A 22,816-nucleotide genomic window follows, 5' to 3' on the forward strand; every position below is an offset into this window, starting at 1 on the left:
AATCTAACCCTTGAAAGGGTTTTGTAATCTTGCATCCTTCCCCAAGTCGTTTACTCTACATTTGACATATCATTCACAAAATATAAAGCACGAAAACTAGAGAAACCAAGTCGGTGAATCAAAAGAAACTATTGGGTGGGCTTTAAAACCCTAGGGGCTTAAGGCTTAAGATGTACCAAAATTGGGGAAATATAAAAAAAAATTACAAAGGAATCAAACAAAGTGGAATACATAAAGAAAGAGAGGCGAGTGAGAGAAGAGAAGGGTTCTAGATCTTTCTTTGCGTTCCCCTCCTGCTATAGACCAAGCGAACATCTTCTTCATCCACTCTACAAAGATGAAGCGATCAATCAACGAAGTCGTCGGATCTACCTCCCTCGATTCCTCCTCTGTTGCTAAGAAGCCTGTCTTCCTCACCAAAGCTCAGCGCGAAGAATTAGCCCTAAAACGCCGCCAAGACCAAATCTCCGAGCAACGCCTCCGCCGCGAGCAAATTGGTCCCTCCGAGCCCGAGGCTGGAGACGCTAATGGAGACAACACTAATCGGGACAAGGAGCGAGACCGAGATCGGGACCGAGAACCTCGTGAACGCGACAGGGAGAGAGACAGAGGGCGAGATCGAGATCGAGACCATGGTAGGGATAGAGACAGAGAGCGAGAGAGAGACCGTGAGCGTGAGCGTGACCGTCGTGAACGGGATCGTGAACCGGATCGCAGAAATAGAGATAAGGAGAGAGAGGATGAGGCTAAGGCTAGGGAGAAGGCTAGGGTTGAGAAATTAGTTGAGAGAGAGAAGGAGAAGGAACTCGACGCCATTAAGGAGCAGTATCTCGGAGGTAAGAAGCCTAAGAAGAGAGTTATAAGGCCAAGCGAGAAGTTTCGTTTCTCTTTCGATTGGGAAAACACTGAGGATACTTCCAGGGATATGAACGTTCTCTACCAAAACCCTCATGAAGCTCAGCTTCTCTTTGGTAGAGGGTTTCGTGCTGGTATGGACCGTCGTGAGCAGAAGAAACAAGCTGCCAAGCATGAGAAAGAGATGCGTGACGAGATCCGTAAGAAAGATGGTATTCTTGAGAGACCAGAGGAAGCTGCTGCTCAGAGAGTGCGTGAAGAAGCTGCTGACACATACGACTCTTTTGATATGAGGGTTGATAGGCATTGGAGCGATAAGAGATTAGAGGAGATGACCGAAAGGGACTGGCGTATCTTCAGGGAAGATTTCAATATCTCTTACAAGGGTTCGAGAATTCCTCGTCCTATGAGGAGCTGGGAAGAGAGCAAGCTTACTTCTGAGCTTCTGAAAGCTGTGGAGAGAGCTGGGTACAAGAAACCTTCTCCTATTCAAATGGCAGCTATACCACTTGGACTGCAACAGCGTGATGTTATCGGCATTGCAGAGACTGGTTCTGGTAAGACTGCTGCTTTTGTTTTGCCTATGTTAGCTTACATATCTAGATTGCCACCCATGACTGAAGAGAATGAGACTGAGGGACCTTATGCTGTGGTTATGGCCCCTACTAGGGAGCTTGCTCAGCAGATTGAGGAGGAAACTGTTAAGTTTGCCCATTATTTAGGGTTTAGGGTGACTTCTATTGTTGGTGGTCAGTCGATTGAGGAACAGGGGTTGAAGATTACACAAGGCTGTGAGATTGTGATTGCCACTCCTGGTCGTTTGATTGATTGCCTTGAGAGGCGGTATGCTGTGTTGAACCAGTGCAACTATGTGGTTCTTGATGAGGCTGATCGGATGATAGACATGGGATTCGAGCCGCAAGTTGCAGGTGTGTTAGATGCGATGCCTTCTAGTAATTTGAAACCCGAGAACGAAGAAGAAGAGCTTGATGAAAAGAAAATTTACAGAACCACATATATGTTCAGTGCTACAATGCCTCCTGGGGTAGAACGGCTTGCTAGGAAGTACTTGAGGAACCCGGTTGTCGTCACCATTGGTACTGCAGGAAAGACCACGGATTTGATTTCGCAACACGTGATTATGATGAAAGAGTCCGAAAAATTCTTCAGGTTGCAGAAACTGCTCGACGAGCTGGGTGATAAGACTGCCATTGTGTTTGTTAACACCAAGAAAAACGTAGACTCTATTGCTAAGAATCTGGATAAGGCTGGGTACCGTGTCACGACCTTACATGGTGGCAAGTCACAAGAGCAGAGAGAAATCAGCTTAGAAGGTTTCAGGGCAAAGAGATACAACGTTCTTGTTGCAACAGATGTTGTAGGACGTGGAATCGATATTCCCGATGTGGCTCACGTCATAAACTACGACATGCCTAAACATATAGAGATGTATACACATCGTATCGGACGTACAGGGCGTGCTGGGAAGAGTGGTGTTGCGACTTCGTTCTTGACTCTTCATGATACCGAGGTCTTCTATGATCTGAAGCAGATGCTTGTTCAGAGCAACAGTTCGGTGCCTCCTGAGCTGGCGAGGCATGAAGCATCCAGATTCAAACCTGGTACGGTTCCTGATAGACCCCCAAGACATAGTGACACTGTCTATATAAATTGAGTCGCTAGGCTCCACTGGATTTGTTCTTAAATTTCCCAGTGACGTTTTACCCTTTGGGATAATTATGATGTTAGTCGCATGTTTTATCTTTATGATTCGTCGTAGTTTGATAGTGAAGGAAACAAGTAGCAAGTGGGAAAGTTGAAACTGGAGTGACGTTTTTTATATTTAGTACTGGGTGTTTGTTCAAGAAAAGTATGTTCGATTCTCGTTAGTCGTTATTATTATTATTTTTTTCTTTCACATTTATATCTTCTCTTTGTGTTTTAAATTGAAAATTGATGCTTGAGAACTAGTAAATCTATCAAGACGATATGCTAAGCAACCAAGAGACCCATTTAGTTTTTTTGGTTATGTGGCAATCAATGTCTTTGCGAAGACGCTGTAACAAATTATTATAGTTTCATTTCTTATTCTTAGCATAAAAGCATTTATTCTTTATTCAACATAAACCATATAAAAACAGATAAAACCACATCAGTTTGTTTGACCATTACAATAAGAAAATACGAATCTCTCTGCAGAGACTGCCTCCATAGCTAGCGAGCTCCTATGGACCTGCAAGACGAGGAGCAAATGATGTTGAACCACTTGCTACGGAACCTGAGCTAGCTCTTATTGGTGCACGAGAAAGCACACAAAAATGAAGCTTGAAACCATAAGGATCCCAATACATTCCAACCACATCGCCTGCCTTTAAAGCTCTTCTCACCACAAAATCCTTATGCGATCCATTGAGGAGAATATAGCTTGGATAGTCGGGCCATTTCATAAGAACCACGTTGTGCATAGTAGAAGTGTCGTCATCGTACACGTCTAAGCCAGGGCCTTCTTCGAGTACTGCCCTTTGATCAGACAATGGGAGATACCTCAGAACGTCGCTACGTACAAAGCTTTCGGTTAGAAAAAGATGGTTGATATAACCATAATTGCTTTCGGTTATTTCCTGCTTGATGGTCCATGGATCGGTGTAGAGAGTTAGTTTTGTTGAGACATTGTGCCGCGCCTCCTCTCTTTTATCTTCAGACGTCATAAACCTCATCCTCGCCAGGTTTATTTTCTCTTCGGCTTGCTTATTGTCTGCTGGTCCACAAGCAACCTTGGGGTCATGTGGCTTGTCATACGGAAACAGATCCAGGGTGACCAAACTCTTATCCATGATCGAAGAAAAGTGAAAACCTGACCAAAGCATGTAGCTGGATTAAAAATCTTTTTTTTTTTTTTTAATCATGCACAGTATATTTTTTTAAGAAAAATGTCAATTTAAATGACTATCTACTTAAATCATTTGTTACTGGATCCGAAATTTATAATGGAATCTGAAAAGCTTATTATACATTTCCAAGAATTTTTAATTTAAGAAATATTAAAATATATATATATAACCATGTTCAGGATCTCGTCTTATAAGTGTGTGGTAATTTAGAATAACCTTAATATTATGATTTAAAATGTTGATGAAAAAACAAATTTGATATTAAATTCTATGATAAAAATTTGTATCATTTAGTTCTATTATTATTTAAATATTTCTTACAAATCTCGATACTAATGTTTATGACATATCCAAAAACGAATAATTATTCTCAGATCTAAATATACTAAACTTTTAGATATCTGATATTCAATCCAATATGAATATTACTAAGATCGAGTATGGTCTACGCTGCATGACAAAATATTCTGGTATATGAAATTTGGTTAATGTATAAAACTCATAACTTTTTTTTTTTTTTTGTTAACTCAGAGAATAAATCTGAGACTAATTTCTCTGGGGAAGGATATCCTACGGATAGGGTCTCCCAGATATGCAAATGGACCGTAAGCAATGGGTTTATACCCATATGGTCAAAGAGATAAAGCTGAGCAATTCTGCGTTTGGGGAGAATCGATCCATGGTCTAGACCAACATGGTGACTCTTCCACCAAGGTTAGAACCACAATTGAAAACAATAAATTAACGTAAAATTAATGAATAAAAAAAAGGATGAGAGGCAAACCTACGCCACGAAGATGCACTGCGTTTATAAGGAGGCGACCATGAATTAGTTTTGTGAAGTATTTTCTTGTTACAAATTCATGTTTATATAGACATTTGAGTGTTGAACTAAAAATAAAGGCATTGAATTAATTACTTAAAAACTAGTCTACATTTATTAGATATACTTCCTAAGTAATTTTTTGACTAAATATTAGAATTTAGCGGTAATTATGGCAATATAATATAGAGAAAATTATGAATTGTGCCATATACAGTGACGTACTTCTTCCGTAATGCCAGTTTGTGAAACTCATTGTCCTGTGTGCCACATCCTGCTATATAAAAGATTATAATACCCTTATGTAATTAAAACACAAGAAATTATTTTTTGCTCAAGATATTTAGGAGTTAACCTAAAGTTGGCACACTAATTAAAGAATCTTTTCCTTTCCATTGATTTTTTTTTCTTCTCCGCTTTATCTCAAAAAAGAGAGAAATCATCTCTCTCTTCCCTAGTAACCATCAATTTTTAACCTTCTGCAATCTCTATCTCTCTCTTCCTAACATCACTTCATCCTCAATATCTCTCACTTCTACAACTGGCCCACTTTTCGTCCCACTCCTTATGACAACATATAATGAACAACCGATCTAATAACCAAGTTCAGTTGTCCACCATGTACTCTGTCTAACCCACCTTACCCCACTGTAGGTGACCAACACGGCGTTCTAGTTCTGGAGACCCTCCACCCGAGCTTGTGTATGTTAATTCTTTTAACTTTTAAAATCTAGACTTCATGGTATTGATGGACCATTTGGTTGTGATGGACCATTTGTTAGCAATGGACCATCTATTAGGATTAGACATGTTAATGACGTATGTTTAATTTTGTCTACTACATTCTGTCTATTATCAGAGATCCAAAACCCACAAGGTAGCCACAAGTCAGAGAGTAGAGGAAGACAAGATTGAAGTCTCTCCAACTGGGTATGTGTTCATGGACCAAATGAGTTCTGATTATATGTTTCATCTTCAAATTAGTCATGAATCTTGTGAACGATGGACCATTTGGTAGTGATCGACAACCAGTTAGAAGTAGACATGTTTATATGATGAACTTTTTAGGCTGATGGACCTAGTTGCTAACCGATATACCATTGTTAGCGATGGAACACTTCGTCGATGGACTATCTGTTAGCGAGAGACCATTTGTTAAAAATAGATATCTTGCTGTCAAAAAGACCAATATAAATTAGTGCTCTTCAATTTTTTCTATTTTATTTTGTCTATTATCATAGCTTTGAGGCCCTAAAGGAAGCCACAAGTGAGAGACTAGAGGAAGAACAAATTAAAGACTTTCCAACCAAGTATGTGCTAATGGACCAGATGTGTTATGATTATCTGTTTCTTCTTCAAATTAATCATTAATCTTGGTAGCAATGGACCATTTGTCATTTGTTCGTGATGGACCATCGATAGTTTGCATAAATAAACATGTTGATATCTGATGGACCAATGTAAGTGACTTATTTTTATTACACCATTTTTACTTTTATTCATTATGAGACCTATTTAGATTCAATTACTCTTAAACACAAGACCTATTTAGATAAATTTGGCTAAGAATGCCTTTTTCCACAAAAACTTATCGAAAATGCCATTTTTTTCTTTCTTCTCTAAAATGCCAGTTTAAAATTGGGGGAAGGAGTGAGAAGACTAAATTACCTCTTTGTAAGAAAGTGAGAAAAGCGCAGGCGGAAGAATACCAAGTGACGTGTCCACCGTGCAGTCCTGCTGACGCATGTTCTGGTCTTATTTAGTCCATCAGATATGCCCCATCAGATGAGTTCATCAGTATTGTCTATCGACTGTTGTGAATCAATTTTTTCCATCGATGAGTTCATCACTATTGTCTATCGATTGTTGTCATATGGAATTTATCAATGTTGTCCATCAGAGAGTTCATCAGTGTTGTCCTTAAATTGTTATCATCGAGGAGTTCATCAGTGTTGTCCATCAGGAGGTTCATCAGTGGTGTCTACTGATTATTGCCTTGGGGAATTCATCACTCTTATCCATCAGGGAGTTCATCAAAATCAATTATTGTCCCCGGGGAGTTCATCAGTCTTGTCCACCAAGGAGTTAATCAACTTTGTCCATCATGGGATTCATCAGTGTTCTCTGTCGGCTGTTGTCTTCGGAGAAATCATCAGTCTTGTCCATCTAGGAGGATAAATCAGTGTTGTCCATCGATTGGTTTGAAGAACTGCATGATGGACAAAAAGACTTGGGGAAATTGAATGAACAACAAGTTAGAAAACAAGAAATTGACATATTTAGTCTCCGGATCTGGTCCATCAAAACTGGTATACCGAATCTGGTCCACCGAAAAAAGGTCAGATATCAGATCTTGTCGATTAAAGTTATAGAGAGAAGGAAACAAACAGAAAAACCTCAGAAAGAATATGGAGCTTTCCAGAGACAGAAATAGAAGAAGATGAGTATTGAAGATGAGAGAGATGAGAAATTGTTTCTTGGATCTCAATCTTTCGATGTTGCTCCATCGTCTTCTCCAATGCCTCGATCCATAAAATGATGTGGTGATTTATTTGTTGTTGAAGAAAAAAAGAGGAGAGAAGAAAAGAGAGAGAAAGATGAGAGATCGAGATAAACAAGAAAAGAAATAATATAAAAGGTATTTTTGTCAATATAAATATATTAAAGTGGATCATATGACATTTGAGAGAAGAGAACAACGAAAATGACATTGGCGATAAAGATTACTACTCTTCATGGCAGTAATGATAAATTACCCTTTTTGAAAACTTTAGTTTTGAAAATGACATTTTTGACTAATTACCCTGTAAATTTATAATTACCCTGTTATGCAGTTTTAAGGTTTTTTATTAACAATAATTACTTGCTTCTCCCACTTTTTTGCGGAATGAGAAATTGAACTTTATTGTTTGAAATACCTATAATGTGTATAAAAAAAACCTCACCTTTTTCAAAAATATAAAAGATATTTATATATTTGTGGGAATTTTAAACTCTCAACTTTTAGTAGAAGGTGAAATAAATCCTAATAAGTCTAATTGAGCCTTATTTTATTATGATCAAGCAATCAACGTTTTACTATTAAAAATTATATCATGTAAGCTATACAAATTTATAAGTAGCATGTCACTCTTTTTGGTTCAAAATTTTCCTAGTTTTTTAGCTCTTGAATTTAAGAAACAGGTCAAATTTGTTATAACAAAATTCATACCTTGATTTGGTTCAGTTGTGGATAAAAAAATTATTTAAAATGATTTATTAAATTTAAAAGTGGTATGTCTTGCATATCTTAATTTTTTGTATTAAAATTTGTTAAAAAATATTTTTAATGAATTTTAATTTAGTTTATTCGATAAACAAAATTATTATTAAATTTATGTGACCCAACCATATAAAAATTTATAGACATAAATTATTATTTGGTTTAATTTGGTTTAAATATTTATACAGAGCTCGATGTATTATTAAATTGGTTTGATTTCATATTAAAGAATCTTTTTCATTTAAGTCAAATAAATTATCATTATTTGAACATTTTCTAAATATAATTAAATATATCATTTAATTATAAAATAAAATAAAAGAAAATAAAGTACAACATAAAATAATTAATTTTTGCCAAAATCACCCAATCAAACTTAAAGTCGAAACAAAATAAATTTTATATACTGTTTTGATATGTTTTCCTAAATATAAAATCAATAATCCGAGCCAACAAATTTATTTAGCTCACGTAAAAAAAACTTGTAATGGTAAAAAATGCATCAAAATTAATCCAATGTTAAGAACATTCTGCGAATGTAAATGCTAAACTTGAATTAAAAAAAAAAGAAGAATCTCTTTCGACGTCTCTCTCTCTCTCTCAGCTCATTGCCCCACTAGTTAGGGTTCTTGTGCACGTGAAAGCACACGAAAGTGGAGCCTCGAAGCAAAACGATCCCAAAGTAGTCCAATTTCGTCTCCTTTTCTCAAACATCTCTTACGAACCAAATGCATACGCCATCCACCGTTTAAAACATAACCATTCAACGTGGTCCATCGCTTTAGAAGCAGCTGGAACGTCGAGTCAGTGTCGTGGTCATACACATCGACCGTGATTCCTAACCCTTGGTGTACCTTAATCTGATCATCCTTGTTGAGGTATTTGATGAGATGTTCCTCCATGGGGCGAGTATGAAGAAGAAGACGGCTAAGGGGGCCAAGATCGCTAGGGGTTAGTACCTTCTTGAGGATCCACGGATCTTTGAAGAGTGTTAGCTCTGTTGAAACACCATACCTTTCGTCCCTTTCCCTTTCTTCACTCGAGAGATTTGTTCCCATTCGATTAGTCTTTCTTTCTTTTTTGGTTAAGTAGTTGTTGTCGCTTGGTGAGCAAGAAACCTTGGCCGCCGGATCATCATGGTTCCTCTTCCTCTTCTTAGGTTCTTCACAAGAAGACAAACAGAGAGTGGTGGAGACCGAACTCTCTTTAGGGTTTTCCGATGAATTACCGTAGACCAAGTGTTGAGTAGTCGATGTAGCAGAGGGAGGAGCCATCATCATCATCATCATCATCATTGCCGAGGATTGAAGGTCTTGTGGTGTTTTTTGCGGACTTTGCATAATTCTCTTTCGATTTGATTTGAGACTCTGGAATGTAGATAGAGAGGTATGTGTACGTATGTATCTTATACCTCATATAATATACAGAGATCAGATTAGCCACCTCTTTGCCTCTTAACTTTTTTGTTTTCAGGTCTTTTCCTGTTTCAAAAAGGAAATTCATTTGTTATCGAGAAAAAAGAGAAACAAGGGAAAAGATAAATCTATTCTGCGGTGAATTAATAATTAGTGTTAAGATTTTAATCACAACTAGGTTTTGACGCATGGGTTATATTTGATATATTTTGATGAAAAGTATATATGATTGATGACAGTTAAATTAGTATTAAGGAAAAAGTTAAATTTTAGATACACAATTTTTTAAAATATAAAAATCAGTTGTGCTATAAAATCAAATCTGATAAAAAAAAATCATGAATTTAACTTGACATCCAAGCGATGTGAATTAAACTGATGACCTCACATATTCTAAACCATTTCTTTGACCACCAAAAAAACAAAACAATTTTATCATCATGAATTTAACTCGTTTTTATATTTAATTGATCGCTACCACCTATGTTTTTGTATTTTTTATTCAATGTTTTCTTATTCTTCATATTCTTTCTTGTCATTTCTATTGTCAAATTTTGTGGTAATCGTCATCATTACTTTTACCATCTGGTTCTTCGCTATACTCTTTTTCTTCTTCATCCTAGTCAACTTCTTCATTTTCTTCCACTAAAAAACCTTTTTTTTATACTACCACACAACTTGTTAATCCATCAAACTCCAAGAACAAAATCATTTCTTTTCTCATTAAAATAAAAAATAAGATAAAAAATAAAAAAATTAATGAAAAATATCAACTTAGCTATAAAATCATACACAAAAATATGTTTTACAGATCATAAGAAATAAAAAGCACAAACGTAGATAAATAAGATAATTTATGTTTTACATAAATATTGATAATATTTTAAACTTTTAAAATATATTTAAAAACTTTTTAAAAGCTAAGAACTTTAAATATTAAAACTTTAAAAATTTTTAAATATTATAATTTATTTTCTTGAAACTTTTTAAAGTTTTAATTTGATCAAATAAAAAACCGGATCAAACCGAATATACTTTTAAACTTGGACACCTGATAAATCAAGTTTTCTTGCTCATTCGTTGTTGGAAGCATATTAATCTTATTTATACTGGTTCTCAACTATTGTCTAAAAATTTTCTAGCCGATGTAGGATATTGTGAATATTTCTTTTATTTCCGTAAATTTAAAATTTTCCTTTGTCTAAAAAATTCTGGAAATTTAAAAAAATGTTAATGAATGACATGTCAAATCCTGATTGGTTGTTTAAAATAATTCTTAATATTGAAAATTCTGGAGATTTTTAAAAAATGTTAATTAGTGAAGTGTTTAATCACAATTGGAGGTTTAAAATCGTATGTGGACGCCTTTAGGAGCTTACTTATTATTAGTATAGATTTTATTCCAATAAGATCATACAGATGGGACAGCAGTAAGATTCTGCAACATATTACACCTGCAGATCAAAACAAGATTTTGAAAATGTATCTCCCCCAGAAACAAAGACCAGATAGGCTTATCTGGCGTTACAATAAATCAGGGGACTACACAGTCCGTTCTGGATACTGGTTCTCGATGAACAACCCGGACAAACCATGTGACTTGCCACTAAAACCTCATGGATCAGTTCAGTTAAAACGACAAATTTGGAAACTAAACATTCTACCAAAGGTAAAACACTTTTTATGGAGATTGCTCTCTAGATCTTTACCCACAGCAACTCGTCTCATATCTAGTGGAATGAATATAGACCCTATATGTTCGAGATGTTTACGAAATGATGAGACAATTGATCACATACTGTTTTTATGTCCATATGCTGAATCCATTTGGGAATTAGCAAATATCCCGATCCATGCTCTGTATTTGTCTTCAATCACTTGTGAAATTTTCTTGGAAGCTGTTTTTGCACTGCAAAATGATAACGATGTACCACTAGAGACAAAACTACTACCATTTTGGATCATTTGACATATTTGGAAGACAAGGAATAAATTCATATTTGAAGAAAATTCGGAAGAACCAATTCACATGGTATGGCGTGCTAAAGCGGATGTACGAGAATGGTGTCGAAGTGTTTTAAACCGACTTGACTCTCCTTCCTTAAAATCAAAACCAACGCATTGGACAAGGCCTCCTCAACCTATGCTCAAGTGCAATTACGATGCAAGTTTTGATCCCCTAACTCAAGAGACACGGGGCGGATGGATCCTACGTGATAACAGAGGCATCTCCAATGGTTGGGGAGCTGCAAATATGAGATATGCATCATCACCATTGGAAGCTGAAGGTAAAGCTCTGTTGAATGCGATGCAACAAACGTGGATACAGGGAATAAGAAATGTTATCTTCGAAGGAGATTGCGAGTTACTTATTAAGATGCTGCATCAGTCAATATACATTGCATCGATTGAAGGTGTTTATCAAGATATAGTACACTGGTCACAATCTTTTGACACAATTCAATTTGCTTACATTCCAAGAAATTGTAATAGAACAGCTCATGCTTTAGCAAAATTTGGATGTAGCTCTGAATCTTTTTATTCATCTTGTTTCCATCCCCCTATTTGGTTAACGGAAACTCTTTGTAATGATTACATTTTATCATCTATATAAATTCCTTTTTGACGAAAAAAAAATCATACAGATGGGCTTAGCTAGGCCCACGACACAACCCAAATACAGCTCTATTTCCATCTCCAACGGAGGGTCCAACTGAGGGATCCATCTATTTTGGGTCTAAAATTTAAATCAAAAATACAAAATAATACTCCATACGTGTCACTGTGTTGTTGGTTGGGGCAAAGCTATTAGAACAAAAAAATACAAAATAATACTCCATACGTGTCACTGTTTCTCTCTCTCGCTCTGTGTCCGACGAACCTTGACAAAATCGGAGCCCAATGGAGGATACATTGGCTCGTCGGAGTCTTCTATCCGCCGGAGATGATGGTCACGATCGGCGATGGATGTTTAGCAAATCGTTGAATCTGGTGAGAAAATCCGCGATTTTCGGTTCAGCAAACTAAGGTCTCGTTATTTGTGGGTTGTTAAATTAGGGTTATTTGAATCAATAACCAGTGTCTGTATGTGTTTTACTAGGCATGAATGTGATTATGTGTCTGGAATGAGGAATTGAATCAATCTGGGTTTTGATCTTCAAATCTATTTGCTTTATCCCTAATTGGATCAAAATCACTCACTATGTCCCTAAAGAATCGAGAGAGACCCTGATGGTGTGAATTATTAACAAGACACACTGTTATACATGTCTGGCTTTTGATTTAGATAATTTGAGCATGTTCCTGTGGTTCCCAATTACAACAAAATTGATTATAGAGAGCTCTAGACCAATATGAACTGCGGGGTCATTTATTATCTGTATTTTGAGTAAGAGAGATGGCTGAGTAGGATATATTTTACCTGAATCTTGTGGTTTCTTATTCTTGTCGTATGGTATGATCATCATCATCATCATCATCAGGCTGGTTGTTGATATCTATCTACAAATGCATTTGAGAAACTAAGATGGATATGAGTATTTTATCTCTGTCTTTGGAGTGTATTGATCTACTGAGGAACAAGTATGGATGTGCACTGGGTTTGGAGGTAGATATCTGCTTTGTTCATTGTCAATTTCTTATTGTTTAGAGTGTGTGTCAAGTATTACTTATACCAAGTTTTTTAAAAAATTTAAATTTTTTAGACACTCATTAGGTGTTTACCATTGGACTAGCCAAAACTAATAAACATGCCCAAGTGTCTCACTTTTGAGATTTGTATTTTTCCGGTTAGAAATATGGTTGGATCCCATAATCTGGATCCAACCATTGGAGATGGTCGTAACACTAAGAAAAACGCAGACTCTATTGCTAAAAATCTGGATAAGGCTGGGTACCGTGTGACGTGTCACGACCTTACACGGTGGGAAATCACAAGTGCAGAGAGAAAAAGAGATACAAGTATACAACGTTCTTATTTCAACATAAACTACGACATGCCTAAACATATAGAGATGTATACACATCGTATCGGACGTACAGGGCGTGCTGGGAAGAGTGGTGTTGCGACTTCGTTCTTGACTCTTCATGATACCGAGGTCTTCTATGATCTGAAGCAGATGCTTGTTCAGAGCAACAGTTCGGTGCCTCCTGAGCTGGCGAGGCATGAAGCATCCAGATTCAAACATGGTACGGTTCCTGATAGACCCCCAAGACATAGTGACACTGTCTATATAAATTGAGTCGCTAGGCTCCTCTGGATTTGTTCTTAAATTTCCCAGTGATCGACGATTTACCCTTAGGGATAATTATGATGTTAGTCATGTTTTATCTTTATGATTCCTAGTTTGATAGTGAAGGAAGCTAGTAGCAAGTGGGAAAGTTGAAACTTCAGTAACTTTTTATATTTAGTACTGGTTTTTGTTCAAGAAAAGTATGTTCGATTCTCGTTTTTTTTTTTTTTTTTTTCTTTTTTCACATTTATATCTTCTCTTTGTGCTTGAGAATTAGTAAATCTACCAAGACGATATGCTAAGCAAGCAAGAGACCATTCAGTTTTTTTGGTTGTGTGGCAATCAATGACTTTGCGAAGACGCTGTAACAAATTATTATAGTTTCATTTCTTATTTTAGACATAAAAGCATTTATTCTTTATTCAACATAAACCATATAAAAACCAGATAAAATCACATCACTTTGTTTGACCATTACAATAAGAAAATACGAATCTCTCTGCAGACACAGCCTCCATAGCTAGCGAGCTCCTATGGACCTGCAAGACGAGGAGCAAATGATGTTGAACCAATTGCTACGGAACCTGAGCTAGCTCTTATTGGTGCACGAGAAAGCACACAAAAATGAAGCATGAAACCATAAGGATCCCAATACATTCCAATCACATCGCCTTCCTTCAAAGCTCTTCTCACGACAAAATCCATACGCCATCCATTGAGGAGAACGTAGCTTGCACACTTGTGCCATTTCTTGAGAACCAGGTTGTGCATAGAAGCAGTGTCGTCATCATACACCTAGAGTGATAATCCAAAGCCGTCTTCGAGTACCCTTTGATCAGACACAGAGAGATATCTCAGAATGTCGCTACGTACAGTGCTTCCGTTTAGGAAAAGACGGTTGAGATAGCCAAGACTTGTTTTGGTCATTTCCTTCTTGATGGTCCATGGATCGGTGTAGAGAGTTAGGTTTGTTGAGACATTGTGCCGCTCCTACTCTTTTATTTCTTCATCCGTCATAATTCATAAAACCTCATCCACGCCAGGTTTGTTTTTTCTTCGGGGTGCTTATTGCCTGTTGGTCCACAAACAACCATGGGATCATGTGGCTCGCACGGAAACAGATCCAGGGTGACCAAACTCTTGCCATGAGTATTTGCCGCTGAAATGGGAGCCATATCCATGATCGGCGAAAAGTGAAAAACCTGACCAAATGATGTAATGTAGTCAAAACTCTTTTTTAAATCACAGTATATATATATATATGTATAAAATTTATAATGGAATCTGAGAAGCCTAATATACATTTTCAAAGAAAAATAAGTCTTGATATACATTTAGCCTAATCTATGCTAAACAAAAATATTTCAGATCAATAAGAAATCATCTTAAATTAACTCCAAGTCTGATAAGTGTGTGGTAATTTTAGAATAACCCCTAATACTATGGTTAAAAATGTTGAGAAAAAAAAAATTTGAAACTATTATACGGTAAAAAATTTAGATTATTTAATTCTATTATCATTTTTAACTATTTCTTACAAATCTGGATACGAATGTTTACGACCAGTGTTCAAAAAGCGTTCTAGGCGTCTGCCTTCGTCCCGTCTAGGCTCTAGGCACTATAGCACCGCCTAGACGACCGCTTTAACCGCCTAAAATTGTAATATCATAATTTTAGTGTATTTTCAAATTTTAATTGCAGAAATTTAAAATTTATAAGGTTTATTTCTGTAAACGTAATTATAAATGTTTAATATGTTATCTAAAATGAATTGAAATAATGTTTTTGTCTATTTTTTTGTTTTTTGATTTAATATTTTTATTATTCTTATACATATTTTTTGTATAATTATATATATAATAGTTTATAGTGTACACGCGTAAATCGCCTAAATTCCGATTAGACATTCTAGGCGTTAGGCGTTAGGAGTTGGATCACCGCCTAATTAACGCCTAACGCTTTCTTGAAGATTGTTTACGACGTATCCAAATATGAATCGTTGTTTTCAGATCTAGATATACTAAACTTTTAGTCATCAATTTAGTATCTAGATCTGTATCTGTTTATGAAACTCATATTTATTATCAAATATTTGAATATGAAATTTTGCTAATTCATACAACTCGAACTTCTCAATGAAAAACAAAATATTATGATTGAACTCACGAACCAAAAAAAACAATGGATGAGAGGCGAACCTACCCCAGGAATATGCGAACGATGCGTTTATAAGGAAGCAATCATCGTTTTTATATGGTAATAGTTTGTGAAGTTTATTTTTACAGAATTTTGCCATTGCAAACTATGTTTATAATTATATAGCCATGTTGAGTATTCAAAAAATAGTATACATATATTAGAGCATCATTAACGGTGGTTACTCATATCGTTGCTTTACCAAAAATTTAATAAATAAATAATAAAAAATATTAAAAAGACAAGAGAGAAGAGAGAAAAGAGAAGCGCTTCTCAAGTTGCTGCCGGAAGAAACGATTACTACACTATTCTTACACATGGCGACTTATTATTGGTTTATACTTATTTTAATTAAAATATTATTAATTTTTGTTTTTGAGAAACGTTTATGAGTTCAACTATTAATGATGGTCTTATGTTTCCTAAGACCTACACCATCAGAGGTTATTAATGGGGTTGTTAGAGTTTATTAGGGAAAAAATAAATCTGAAGAAAAGACAAAATCGAAGGGAACCCCTTATTTAATAGCGTCAACTCTGTTATAAGGGACGCTACGTGTCCTTATTTTGTTGGTCGAGCTGAAAAATACAAAAGGGTAAAAAAAAAATCAGACGCAGAAGAATGATTTTTCGTCTCTCACTTTCTCTCTTTCTCCCTTTCTCTCTTTCTCTCGCGATCAAAGTCTTGATTCGACAAAGGATGTCTGCTTTAATCGGAGGTTATAGAATCAGTCTCGTGTTTGGTCGGAGGCGATTTGACACGGCTGAGATCTTGGTGTATATTTGACATGGCTGAGATCTTGGTGGAGGCGATTTGAATCATCGTGGAGATTATATTGGAGGCGCTGCAAAGGGAAAGGTGATTCAATCAGAAGAGATTGGATCAATCCAATTGAGAGGGTAAGTTGCTTAGTTCAATTGTAAGATTAGGTTCTTTCACAGCGCCTGACAATAGCGACGACAGGTTCTTGGCAGCTCGTTTGGAGAAACAGTTTATCATGGAAGCCACACTTTTATCTCAACTAAGCCATCCGAACGTCGTTAAGGTGATTTGTCTTTATGTTATATTATGTCATTTTGGTTGTATGAAATAAGATTGATGCCTTTTGGTGTGATGGTTTGTTACTTTTCTTCTGATTGATGATGTCCTGATGCAGTTTGTGGGAGTCAGTACTGGAAACTGTATCACCACGGAGTATGTATCAAACCAGAGAACATGTTAATCGAAAAAGACTTTCACTTGAAGATCGCTGACTTTGGCATAGCGTGCGAGGAGGAGTACTGTGATGTTTTGGGTGATAATACTGGAACTTATAGGTGGATGGCACCTGAAGTGATAAGACGGATACCACAGGGAAGGAAGTGTTATGTTTATAGTTTTGGACTTATTTTATGGGAAATGGTAGCTGGAGCTGTTCCATATGAGGAGATGACTCCTTTCCAAGCTGCTTTCGCAGTCATGCACAAGGTAAATTGATTCTACATCTACTTGCAGAGATTGAAAAGCTATAGGATTGTTGTTGATTTTTACACCAACTATGCCTAGATTAGGATTTGATTTGATGACTAAGTTAGAGCATTGTTGTTCAGTTTGATCTAAAACCATTTGGAATTTGTGTTTGATATTGGCCAGAATATTAGGCTGGTGATACCGAAGGATTGTTCCAACCTCTTACGCAATGGCCATGACTTTCAAGATGTTAGCTCAGCACCCAACTTGCCGTGACACTCTCCTGCAAGGTAACAATGAAATGAATCTCAGTATACATATTTTTTCTATCCGCAAAGTCAACTCTAAATATCTCTCTTGATTCATCTCTCAGAACATGTTCGGATAAAAGCAAACAAAGGGGAAGGAGAATATCTTACAGTGGAAGATGTGAAAAAGATGAAGTATAGTTGGCAAGTTGTTCGTGAAACAATGAGATTATCTCCTCCAATCTTTGGTTCCTTTAGAAAAGCAGTTGCTGATATTGACTATGGAGGATTCACAATCCCCAAAGGCTGGAAGGTATAACACAACCATCTCCCCCTAGCTTCTTTAATTTCTAATCAACACTTTGTTCTTTCATCACCATGAGCTAACATTGGAACAGTTTAAGAAGTCTCTGACAAACGAAGGAAGACTCAATCTTTTGTCGAGCCAGATCTGTCCAAAACTAAAGAAAGGTCATAAATTCTGGATTCATAAACTGGCATCAATCCATCATCACCACAGCGGTGGCGGCAGCAGCACCAACACCTTAGGCTCAGCCTTACCTAAGCCTAAATTTGCTTGAAAGACTATGTGATTGACTCTTATTTTTTTTTGTGAATAGGAAAAAGGAGCCTGTGGTTATGTTTTTGTTTATAATCAACTGTCTCCGTCTTACTTTTCATTGGGTTGGCTTCGTTTTTGTTAAGTCATCTCTTTCATGTTTTCTTGAAATTGATTCGTCTTGTTTGGAACAAACAAAGGCTTTTAATAAGATTTGATAAAGATAGTCTTAAAAAAGATTGAAGCAAAGAGATAGATATTACAATCATTTTCCTATTTTTATAAAATCTTAAATGTTTAAACATTTATACTTCTTCTATTCTATTTAAAACTTTTAAATTTCAAAAAACATTTTTTTTCAAAAATAAAAGACCCAAATTTAGAACCTACCAATGGATGGAAAAATATTCTCTAAGGGATCATGAATTCTTATTTAAAAAACAATACAAATTTAATTCATAAAAAATGCAAACAGTATATAACAACCTCAATATAACAACCCCCATTGGCCTTGCTCTAAAATTGCTTTGACTAAAAAGTATAATGTATGTAGCTGCATTAATGGCAATCTAATATAGATTATGTTGACAGGTGGAAATTGCTTTTAACAAAGTTCTGATTCGTTTGGATATTCAGTTCTAGAATGAAAATTAATTGAAAATGATTAATTAAGTTGAACTAAAATTGTATTTCTTGCATATCTTGATTTTATATATCTAAATTTAAAATAATATTTTTGATGGCTGAAAAACGTAAAGAAAAAAAAATGCTAAACTTGAAAAGCCTAAAAAAAAAGAAAAATCTCTCTCGATCTCTCTTTCTCCACTCATTGCTCCAATATTCGTATACTAGTTTAGGGTTCAATTCTGATCTACAAAAACTTATGTAGGTGCACGAGAAAGCACACGAAAGTGGAGCCTCGAAGCGAAACGATCCCAAAATAGTCCAATTTCATCTCCTTTTCTCAAACCTCTTCTACGGACAAAATATATAGGCCATCCTCCATTTAAAACATAACTATTCAACTTGGTCCATCTCTTTAGAAGCAGCTGGTATGAAGAGTCAGTGTCGTGGTCGTACACATCGACCGTGATTCCTAACCCTTCTTGTACCATATTGTGGTCATCCTCGTTGAGATATTTGATGATGTGGTCCTCAATGGGGGCAGTATGAAGAAGAAGACGGCTAAGCTGGCCAAGATCGCTAGGGGTGAGTACCTTCTTGATGATCCAGGGATCTTTGAAGAGTTTTAGTTCTGTTGAAACACCGTACCATTCGTCTTTTTCCCTTTCTTCATTCGTGAGGGTCCTCATTCGCTTAATCTTTCTTTCTTGTTTGGTTAATTTGTTGTCGCTTGGTGTGCAATAAACCTTGCGATCATCAGGGTTCATCTTCCTCTTCTTAGGGTCTTCACAAGATGACAAACAGAGAGTCGTGGAGACCGAACTCTCTTTAGGGTTTTCCGATGAATTGCCGTAAAGCAAGTATTGAGTATTCGATGCAGAAGAGGGAGGCGGAGTCCTTTCACAAGACGACAAACAGAGAGTTGTGGAGACCAAACTCTCTTTAGGGTTTTCCGATGAATTGCCGTGGAAGTATTGAGTATTCGATGCAGCAGAGGGAGGAGCCATTGCACAAGACGACAAACAGAGAGTCGTGGAGACCAAACTCTCTTTAGGGTTTTCCATTGCCGAGGATTGAAGGTCTTGTGGTGTTTTTTGTGAATTTTGCATCATTCACGTTTGATTCTCTCTACCAGAAGTAACAAGACGTACGTCAAGAGTTTATAATTTTCGATTCGATTTGAGACTGGAATGTAGATAAATACAATTTATATAATATATTTTAATTCGAAAAGGAAATTCATTTGTTAACGAGTTAAAGGAAAAGGATTCTTTATTTAGTTTCGCTGATTTATGTAAAAAGTACTTTTTTACTAATTTAATTAGTTTCGATTCCGCATCGATTTATGAAGCTGTAATTTTCCATTTCGTGCGTCTTATACTTTGTGGGTGCCAATTCTCTTCTCTATGTGGTTGGGTCGGTGTTTTTAATCACAAATTTATTTCAAGAAGGTAAGAGATATTCAATACAGATGGGCTTAGCTAAGCCCACGAGGCCACGACATAACCCAATACAGCTCGTTTTCTTTTTAAACCTGCAAATATGTAATGTGTTCAGCAAGTTTTTTTTTTTTTTTTGTTTGATGTTAGTTTGCTCTTAGTTCAGAAAACAAAGAAGAGGGAGTTTTTTTTTCAATTTATAAGAATTTAGGTGGAGTTCGTGAACCAAAAATTAGGAAAAGATCTTTGCAAGAGAGATGACCAGCATGAGCATGCATATATATACATTGCATTCCAAACAAATCTGTCAATTTGCCGATTCAGAATCCTCATTGGTTTGTTGGTTGGGCGAAGATATATGTAAGCGGCAGCTACACCGACTCTAGCCACGAAATGTTTAGTTTAGCCGCACAAATACTCATGAGTCATGACTATTGTATTTAGGACTCTAACCGTATTATTGTAGCCACTTGTTGCTAGTATGCGCCATTCAGTTCTCGTGGCCATGTATATTGACTTGGTAGTCAATTTTGTAGCTAATGACAAGATAAATTTGTTTTATTTATAACAATTCATAAGTGACATGAATTGTCTCTCACAGACGTCTAATTCGTTCCAATAGAGACTGTTCAATAATATGTTTATGTACGAACGCCACTCTCACAAACTGTATATATGTACTGACTACAAGAAAAACTGTATAGATGTACTGTGTACTATAATTTGCTACGTAAAGTAACCCAATTGAATCCAAGCACAAGTTGTTACTCAAACAAACAAAATAGTTCCCGATCAAAGCGGTCTGCCTCAGATCACTCTATTTAAATATTAAAGAACTACAGTATCGTGAAACTATAAGGAATTTATTTTACAACAATTAATGTGTTGGAAATAGATGGCATATTAACTTATGAAGTAAATGATAATGCAATAATGTACCGTATGCATAATACCATAGTAAAACAATCATAGTATAAGTATTTATCGGAAAAAGAAAGAAAAAATCATATAGTAGCTATAAAAATCAATATAATACTAGGTCAAAGTTGGCCAATAATAATTCTTTTGTGGCAATCATTTAGACTACGAGGCATGGTCGTATGCTATTGGTATGAGATCGGAGTTTGATTTGTTCGTGCGAAGTTTGCTCTGACTATAATATTCAAGGTTGACCACATTTACTATTATGTAAGCACATACGTCATTTCAGTCTTTAAACCAATATTTTATCTAACATACTTCAAATTCCAGATTGGGTCAAATGTTTTATTAATTTAGCAAGTTATTTTATATGTTTCAGGTTATGTTCTTTTTTTTTTTTGTTATGTACAGTATTATGTTTTTTTTTCCTCAACCACAAGTTTATAAAATTGAAAAATAAATTGTTGACATCATGCATGTAATGGCAATATTCTACCTAATTCTACCCAATAAAAAATATACATCAATCGCTCCAAACTGCTTATTATAGAATCCACAAACAGAGAGATCACATATTATAAGAGATTCATTGCATATTCCGTTCCAGCATTTTTTTTATGATGAAATAGGGAATCTGTATGTAGCAAATGCAGCGAATATATAGAAACTGTATGTTTTGTCTTTTCATTTTGAACTAGGATTTAACCCGTGGTGTACCATGGAACAATTATTTAATTTTATTTATAATGATGTTTGATTTTAATTTGCGGTATTTAATTTAGTAATAAAATTACATATTGTTAATTTTTAATATTTTTCTATTTAAGAGGTGATACAATTATTCTTAAAGTATTATAATTTTATCAGAATAAAACACTAAAATTATGAATTATAATTATTTGTATAATGTGTAGTTAATCAGAATAATATTTTTTATTTATTTAAAATAATACTATTATTGTTTTGTTTGATATATAATTATTTAATTTAACTGATTGTTTATTTTTCAGTGTATATATTTTAGTGATTGATTTTTCTATTTTTTATTTTATTTTGGGACACATATATAGAAAAGAAATTTGCTATTAATAAAGAATTTAAGTATCATTAATTAGTTTCTATAGAAAATTGATTTTATCAATTTACCATATTTTACTTATTGCTTTTAGTGCAATTTTGTAGGGACTAAAATTTTAAATAAGCAAAATCAAAAAGATAGAACCCAAAATATACTTCAAAAATGTATATATAGATATTCATGCCGATTTAACCATGAACTTTACCTAAAATACTTTTTTTTTCTTTCTTTCAAAAGTACTCTCAACTATAATTAGCAAACTGGAAATATAACATGCTATGTAATAGATTTAGAGAAAAAACCATTGATTTTATTTTTTGGTCATGAAATATAGCATAGATTTTAAGAATAAAAAACACACTTAATTTGAGAAAACCCTTTAACAAAAAAAAACTCGTAATTTGATTATGTCGAATACAGTACTCTATTTGTTAAAATAATCTGATATATTGTGCAAAATAGGAATATATTTTAGTCAAACACTAGACGGATATATATATATATATATATATGATCACTCTTTGATTACCTAAATAGATAACCATGGTCATTTAGGTAAATGATTTACACGTTAACGTTAGTGGGAGAATTTTTCATAAAATAAAATTATTATGTGAAACCACCATATAATCAGTAGTTAATTATTTTAATCTTTAAATAAGTATCGTCTAATAGTAAATACTAAATACATAACTGAACGTCATCGAACACGTTGAACATACGTTGAGAAGACGAGATCAGTTCATGTTTCATATATTACGTTTACGGTACAATATATATCATAAATTCACTATATATAGTGTTGATTTAAAAATGAAAAGATA

General features: G+C 35.1%; 2 protein-coding genes, 2 long non-coding RNA genes and 1 pseudogene across 4 annotated transcripts; 2 read left to right on the forward strand and 3 right to left on the reverse strand.

The window, feature by feature from the left end:
• The first annotated feature begins 5 nt into the window (after positions 1-5).
• LOC104749495 (DEAD-box ATP-dependent RNA helicase 21) lies at positions 6-2,773 on the forward strand. The gene has a single exon (XM_087491434.1). The coding sequence runs from the start codon at positions 338-340 to the stop codon at positions 2,528-2,530; it is 2,193 nt and encodes a 730-aa protein (XP_087347560.1). The 5' UTR covers positions 6-337; the 3' UTR covers positions 2,531-2,773.
• Positions 2,774-2,917: 144 nt separating this feature from the next.
• On the reverse strand, positions 2,918-4,590 carry LOC147925053 (uncharacterized). The gene is made up of 2 exons (XR_015584487.1): positions 4,531-4,590; positions 2,918-3,709 (listed from the first exon to the last, which is right to left on the reverse strand). It is a non-coding gene; the product is annotated as an uncharacterized LOC147925053 (long non-coding RNA).
• A 7,493-nt stretch (positions 4,591-12,083) lies between these two features.
• On the forward strand, positions 12,084-13,690 carry LOC104749493 (DEAD-box ATP-dependent RNA helicase 21-like). The gene is made up of 3 exons (XM_087491435.1): positions 12,084-12,237; positions 12,729-12,853; positions 13,040-13,690. The coding sequence occupies exons 2-3, from the start codon at positions 12,831-12,833 to the stop codon at positions 13,485-13,487; spliced, it is 471 nt and encodes a 156-aa protein (XP_087347561.1). The 5' UTR covers positions 12,084-12,237; positions 12,729-12,830; the 3' UTR covers positions 13,488-13,690.
• A 284-nt stretch (positions 13,691-13,974) lies between these two features.
• LOC104753277 (B3 domain-containing protein At2g33720-like) lies at positions 13,975-19,618 on the reverse strand (annotated as a pseudogene).
• LOC147925054 (uncharacterized) lies at positions 16,117-18,155 on the reverse strand. The gene is made up of 2 exons (XR_015584488.1): positions 17,543-18,155; positions 16,117-17,406 (listed from the first exon to the last, which is right to left on the reverse strand). It is a non-coding gene; the product is annotated as an uncharacterized LOC147925054 (long non-coding RNA).
• Positions 19,619-22,816: the final 3,198 nt, after the last annotated feature.

This window comes from Camelina sativa, chromosome 16 (genome assembly GCF_030686135.1).
Source record: "Camelina sativa cultivar CO46 ecotype springtype chromosome 16, ASM3068613v1".
Lineage (NCBI taxonomy): Eukaryota > Viridiplantae > Streptophyta > Magnoliopsida > Brassicales > Brassicaceae > Camelina > Camelina sativa.

Coding starts and splice junctions, on each gene's coding strand:
- LOC104749495 (XM_087491434.1), top strand. CDS start 338: ATGAAGCGATCAATCAACGAAGTCGTCGGATCTACCTCCCTCGATTCC.
- LOC104749493 (XM_087491435.1), top strand. CDS start 12,831: ATGGATGTGCACTGGGTTTGGAG. Junction 12,854..13,039: donor GATGTGCACTGGGTTTGGAG/GTAGATATCTGC, acceptor TTTTCCGGTTAG/AAATATGGTTGGATCCCATA.